Below are 6,913 nucleotides of genomic sequence, written 5' to 3'. Positions count from 1 at the left end.
TTACCATGGAAACGATGTATACCACTAACGGAAGAAGAATATTCACGAAACCGAGAACAATCCTGATATGAGAGAGTGGTACTACACCCTTCACGACCTTGGAACCCCAGACGACTACTAGGACCAGCAGAACGACAAATACTGAAACAGGATCCAGCAGTTCTGGCTCTGGGACATTCAGTTGCTGTACCAGCCTACTATGACACTGATCGTGGAATGACTATTTTCTTTTTCTTCACACAACCTGGACAACGACCAGTTATACATCGAGGAGAGAAAGCCTTAACAACTACAGGTCATAACTTACCTATCACGGAGTGGGAATAAGTGTGTGCGCATTATCCAAGGAACTAGAACTGTGAGTAGGAGCACGAGGGCAAAGTGCCAGTGGAAGAACTACCCTCGTGTAGAGGGGGCCACCCACTGGACGAACATACGTAGCTTAAAGATATTAGTTACCCTGCAGTGACTCCTTTAGTGATCTCACCCATTTCAAAGACTTTTCCACATGTGGCATCACGTTGTACCATTGACAACCCGAGATCATTTATTACTTAATTTAAAGACACCTCACTCCAGATATTTTCCATTTCATCCAATTAACTTTTGGACAGGAAGAGACAACAACAGATCCTACTCGACGCATGTTGATAGAAGGCTTTTGCAACAAGACGAAAGTATATTAGCAGTCTTTGTAACAGCTGCAGAAAAATCTACAGATAACACAACGCAATTAGGAAGAACATATATTGTTGGAGAAACAAGACAAAACCTTAGACCAGTATTGGACAGAGCAACTGGCCATCTGACTTTGAAATATACGGACAGTAGTACGCAACTTTGGAAATATTATACAGGATATTACCCAAATAACTGAACTTTAGTCCATGTGGACCCCGCGGACCTGGACCCCAATACACATAGCAAATCCCTTTCATGCCGAACGCCGTGTGACACCAAGCTTGACATGGACACATTGTTTCCCGTTACAAGAAGAAGAATATAGACCTAGACAACAAAGATACTGTGTACAACGAGTAGCCTTGCATCCAGTACAAGGCTATAGAAAGCGATATCTTGAACGACTTGAGGGACGAACACCAGTACAACTTTTGTGCTCGGACACAGCAATTCTTGCAATAGGATATTCATCTTCAACACTCCATGTTTATGAAGAACGTTATGGGTGTACTGTTTTTTATTTTTTCTCTCGACCAGGCTATCGACCAGTAATAGATAGAAAAGATAGACTTTTGACCATCACTCAGCATTCTTTGCCTACTACCATATGGGAATATGAATGTGGACATTACCCTTTGAATTAAGTTGATAAAGTATATTTGAATTGAAACTTTTACTGTCATAACTTGTCATCATGGAGGGCAGAAGACACCCATGGCATCCCATGAGACTCAGAAAGTTGTTTGGACAGCGAGACATAGCATCTTTGTTGATCATTTTGACATGTGTGATCATAATACCAATACTTATGAGACAACTCCCAGATGATGAAGAACTTCCAGACACCCTTTTCAAAAACAACATAACTCTACGCAAAGACATGGATATGGATTCGAACGACACAGACTTCTTGAATACTACCTTTGAGCAGGCTGACCCCTGAGTAAATGCTACTGCATCTGAACATTTGTTCCCAGGTCAGTTGGTTCCAAAGTCTGCGGCAAAACACCGAAGTAAACGACAGAGTGACAACTACACGACAGAGGACTCATGGATGGATCACCCAAATCCTCCTCATCCCTATGCTACTAACATGTGGTGGAGATTTACTAATCATACAGTTAAGATGTATGCCTCCAGAAACTGTTATGTTTGTGCCCAATTTCCTCATAGTGCTGTTGGAGGAGACTGGTGGCCACATCAGGACCTAAACACAACATTTGAGATAGCTATGGTTGCAGTAGCAGCTGCCGCACTACAACAGACCAAGGAAGTTAAGATGTCTCGAATAATGGATACTTGGCAATCAACTGTTATCCCTAAAAGAATCTTTGCTCAGATAGCGACTGTTAAGCATATACCTGGTAATCCCATCTGTTATGAGCGACCTTCAGGAGCACCTGGAGCTTCAGGAACTTCAGGAGAACATTTCTTGGGAAAATTACCAGAGGAAAAATGTTCAGATATCTACAAGCAAACAAATGCAACTATGAGGCAAGGTTGTATGTCATGTCTTCGCACAGCAGATCAAGTGAATCCTCAACCTGGCATTGCTACAACTACCCATGCAGCACCACAACCAATTGTGACTTACCAATATCTTCTGACTTCAGAGAGAGGATGAGCGAAATGTCCATTATGTTCAACTGTGCATGTTCCAGATCAACAAGGTACAGGTGTCGTTGAGGGACACTATTGACTGTGTGGCTATTGTGTGTACTTATCCTTACCAAAGAGGTGGACAGGACTTTGCTTTGGTCCAACTGCATGGTGGTGCCATTATCTTGCCACATCGGACAATGGACAATCAACGACGAACAAGAAGAGACCTAATCAACTTCATGAGAGAAAGCCCAGTGCCAAAGAATCATTACATATGGACGATTGCTGAGAAGCTTGTGCCTGCTTTCCTTCCAACACTGGGAATGGAATCACTGATGGAAGAAGTAGAAATCACCAGATATGAGCTGTCTTCATTTATCAACACAACGAAAATCATGATGGAGGGAATCAGAGAGGAACTGCGAGGACTACGACTTACTGCTCACCAGAACCGGATGGTTTTGGATCAACTCACTGCAGCGCAGGGAGGCGTTTGTGTTATGGTAGGAGAGACTTGTTGTACCTACATACCAGACAATGACGCGGATGGACATCTTATCGAACAAGGAATAGAGAACATTACATTGTTGTCTACAATGATCACAAAGAATGAAGTGAACACAGACTCTTCCATTTGGGACTGGTTTAACAACATATTCCCTAATCTGCATAACATATTGATGTTGGCTGTTGGTATTCTATCACCAATTGTAATATTGTTACGTTTTTGGCCTTGCATAATGCATGCATGTAAGAGAGTTGTTCCATCTGGTCCTCACCATCAGATGATGATCTACTCAGTCAGTGATGATCAACTCTTTGCAATTGAGTAAGAAAGGTCGTTCTTCTAAAGTAGTTGGTTAAAAGCAGGTGTTATCCGTGATACGAGATGACCAAGATGGGTCAGTTGGATTTTTATCTTTTATAGCTTGTATACCTACAATAAGTATTATCATTGATACTGATTAATTTTGCTCCCGCAAATAGATATTCCTATTAAATTGCAACTTAATCAAGTGTGGGACTCTTATGGAGCCCCAAAGGGGGGAATATATTGTGAATAATTCCTGACATTTGTGTATTTTGTGTTGCATTTTTTGAGTGTTTTGTGTTACTTTGGGCTGACTTTGGGCTCTGTTATTCACCCCAGTTATAAGAAGTTTTCATAGGAATGATAATACCATAGATGTGTTAGTAGAATAATCTAAAATCACACTAAACCAAAGATGAGTGTATACAAGTGAAAATATGATGATAATTTTATGATTTAATGATATAATCAATATACTCAAGCAATAGTTGATTGTTGTTTGTTCAGATAAATGCATTTTTAATCATTTTAACTAAGTATAGAACATATTTCAGCAATATAAAATCCAGTGATGTCTTTGAGGCCTGTTTGAGGCCTGACCTAGATAAAGTTCAGAAGGTCGAACATGTTGTTCACTTTGAGGCCTGAAAACCGGTACCAACAGGAAAACTTTTTTTTTTAAAGCAAGTGAAGGTCAACATTCCACCATTAGATACAAACCTTGTTGCCTAGAAAATAATAGTGGCAGACGAGAACGATTGGATAATAAAAAATAAAAGATAAAGGGAATTTACCTGATTGGACCTCCTTTCCTAAATTTCACTATAACTGTAGGCTGGAAAACACCAAGTTTTCAAGTTTTCAGATGACTTGGAACATCTCACTTTGTTTGGCCTGATCAAATAAAGTTAACTCCTTGACACCTGAACCTTCTTTGTCTGAGAGATTTTTTGAACTTCAAGATCGACTTTTACCACATCAGGTGCTGTTTCTTCCTGCCACTCACTGTACAGAGTGACGCCAAGAGAAGCGATCCCTGCACCGGGAAAGAGAGACCTCATGCTCCCAGGTAAGCAATGGCGACATTTTCCCACTGAATGAAAGCTAAGGTTTATCCAAGAAGTCGCTCATGTGCGCGGGGCAAAGAAGCGCACGGTAGAATGAATATAGCGGAAAATCTGTTATGTGAAATTGTCTTCCCCTTGCTTGGGCCCCAAGTGCGCTTGGGCCCCTGGGCCTGTGCCCATAATGTCCATTCGATAATCCGGCCCTGATTTTACTTCTAAACCCCAGCAACACTGCTTGATCCACTCTATATTTATTCATCCATGTAATTCACTCTTAGGCATAGTAAATTAGACACACACATAAACTTGTATCTGAAAGATAAGTGTCTATTTTATTAACACTATATATATTATGTATAACTTTACTTGTAGAAATGTATAGCAGTAAGCATGAAGAGAACTACAGAAATGTGGGAAGGGGATTTAACAATGTCAAGTGATTTTCAGGCCCCATTACAATTAGGAATATTTAAAGTGTAGAATTTTAAGCAAATCTATTAAATATTTTCTATTGTTGTTCAAATGTACTATAAGAGGTTATGGATGCTAAAGACAAAGATAAACAAAGCCACCAAAGAACCACAAAGAGCTGAGGCTCTAGATACATCCACTCGGTCTGTCACCCATGTGTCTGCAACAGATAATGTAATGCAGTTATATTTAATATTGATATATAATAAAATATATATAAAGAAAATATATAAATGAGTCTGAAAATGCACCACACTGTTAAACTAACTGCATTAAAGGTAAAACTTTTAACCTGTTGTCTTTAAAGGCCACTTCAGAGGACCCATAGATATGGACGAGCTATCATAGAAATCCACAGACCTCCGTCTTCTATAAGACGCACAGTGCTAAAATAAAAAAATATAAGAAAGCTTGTATGAATCTTTCAAAATGTTTAAAATTAAAACCAATACTAGTTAATTCAGATCAATCTTCTTCAATCATCTTTTTTGGAGATTAACATTATATTGGCCAGCACTGTAAAAAACAGTGCAAGTCCATGACAACCTATTCAAGCAATTCTTTCAAGAAATAAAAAAATCATAAGATGGAGATGATCAGAAAGGGTTTCACAAACTCACCGCTGAGCAGTCATTGTCCTTTAAAAGGCAAAGGTGAATGGAACAATGCAAGAAGATGATTTCAGAAGTTTCAGTGAAGGTAAACATCCTGAAGGAGAAACGGCTTGATGTGGACACACCATTCTGCACCAGATCAACTGTGCCATCTTTTGAATTAGGGCACCTGAGAATATTTGAACAACATTGCAATCTTGTAAATTATTGTAAAAGTCTTCTATAGCCCAATCATTAACAAATTTTGTCCCAAATCCCATCAATAAATATAAAATAAATATAAAAACTCTTACTCTCCAATAATCAGGTCCCATCGGACATGATAAAGAGGGTCATTCACAGGAGTTGCCCAACATGTGTCGATTAGCAATGCAAACTGTTGCCCATCAATTTCATCAACATTAATTTCCACAAAAACCAGCTGGTTCACCTCAATGTTCACACTGCCATTAAAGGGTTGAGAGAATTGCGGATCCTGATATGGAACCATCCTGACCCTATATGTGCCTTGACCTGCAGGAATCGTCTTGTGCAAATAGCTGTTGAAATGTTCAGTGTTAAGATTACACAAATATACTACAAAAACCATATAACTTTTTTGTGGAAATTATAGTTTGTTCCAAAAACCAAGTAAAGTTCTCCATAGTGCATTGTCTGGTTGTCATGGACCCTGGTGATCTGGAGAGCTCCCAGAGCTGAGATGCAACTTTATTTATAATCAACATTTTCCTCCTTGTGGACATTTTGCGAAAAAATGACAAAACAGCAAAATCACTGTATGCTGTCTAAAGCCACTTTGTTTTGGACACATACCACGATTAGGTACTGTTAATATTAATTGAACAAAATAAGAAAGAAGTATGTCATCTGAAGTGAGTCTCACCTCTCCAGAGGGTTGATTTGTGCATTCATGGAAAAGGTTTGCGTTTGAGAATATATACAGGAAAAAGTCAAATTCAGATAACTCTTCCTGCTGCTGAGTTGAGTTGATTTCACATTCCCCAAAATAACATTCTCATAGATGAAGTGGGTGCCATTCGCCTGTATAGTAATGCCATAACATTAGAACGTTTTAGTATCACACGTGGATCACAAAAATGGGTGTTTAGGTGTTCTCTTGAAGTCTTATAGCTGATGTTTGGCTATATGGCTAACCTTACATTTTTAATGTATTTATATAAAAACTGAGGTTTGTGAATTAATACAAAGCCATTTAGATTTGAAGGTTCAATCAGTGAAATAATACATGTTGGACTGTAAAATATAATTTACCACAAGATTTGTACCACACAAATTATTGTTATCAAAACGAAACTCCACTCTGCCATCTTGGACCGTTCCTTTGCAACTAGGATCACGGAGGTGCAAGACTTCAGTAGAAAAACCATCCTCAAAAAGCTGACAACGGGACAGAGAGAAAAAGCCAGAACTGCTCTCGCAAATTTCAACGGAATCTGAAATAAAAGAAAATATTACTGAAATTTCACAGAAAAGAAGAAAACAATGCAGGAAAGACAATATATTTTATTAAAGTTAATAATCCAACCGTAAGAGTCAGGATTAGATTTGGGATGGCTACACAAACAGCCGTAGATTCCGTCTTTCTCTCCACACCATTCTCCATCAGTACAATTGACCTCAGCACAGGGGTCTGTTATGGTTAACAT

General features: G+C 39.0%; 1 protein-coding gene across 1 annotated transcript; it reads right to left on the bottom strand.

The window, feature by feature from the left end:
- Positions 1 to 4,566: 4,566 nt before the first annotated feature.
- LOC130550036 (pancreatic secretory granule membrane major glycoprotein GP2-like) lies at positions 4,567 to 6,913 on the bottom strand. Its single transcript, XM_057327374.1, has 7 exons — positions 6,793 to 6,913; positions 6,519 to 6,700; positions 6,130 to 6,287; positions 5,540 to 5,785; positions 5,253 to 5,415; positions 4,925 to 5,018; positions 4,567 to 4,792 (listed from the first exon to the last, which is right to left on the bottom strand). The coding sequence occupies exons 1-7, from the start codon at positions 6,911 to 6,913 to the stop codon at positions 4,689 to 4,691; spliced, it is 1,068 nt and encodes a 355-aa protein (XP_057183357.1). The 3' UTR covers positions 4,567 to 4,688.

This window comes from Triplophysa rosa, unplaced genomic scaffold, assembly GCF_024868665.1.
Source record: "Triplophysa rosa unplaced genomic scaffold, Trosa_1v2 scaffold222_ERROPOS91263, whole genome shotgun sequence".
NCBI lineage: Eukaryota > Metazoa > Chordata > Actinopteri > Cypriniformes > Nemacheilidae > Triplophysa > Triplophysa rosa.
The sequence above is the reverse complement of the archived record's forward strand: the minus strand, read 5'-3'. Positions and strand labels throughout refer to the sequence as shown.

Bases quoted from the DNA above. Each gene is read 5' to 3' on its own strand.
- LOC130550036 (XM_057327374.1), bottom strand. From the start codon at position 6,913: ATGTTAACCATAACAGACCCCTGTGCTGAGGTCAATTGTACTGATGGA. The intron at 6,701-6,792 runs GTTGGATTATTA...CTTTTATTTCAG, and splicing joins ATCTAATCCTGACTCTTACG to ATTCCGTTGAAATTTGCGAG. The intron at 5,416-5,539 runs GTAAGAGTTTTT...AAATATTCTCAG, and splicing joins TGGGACCTGATTATTGGAGA to GTGCCCTAATTCAAAAGATG.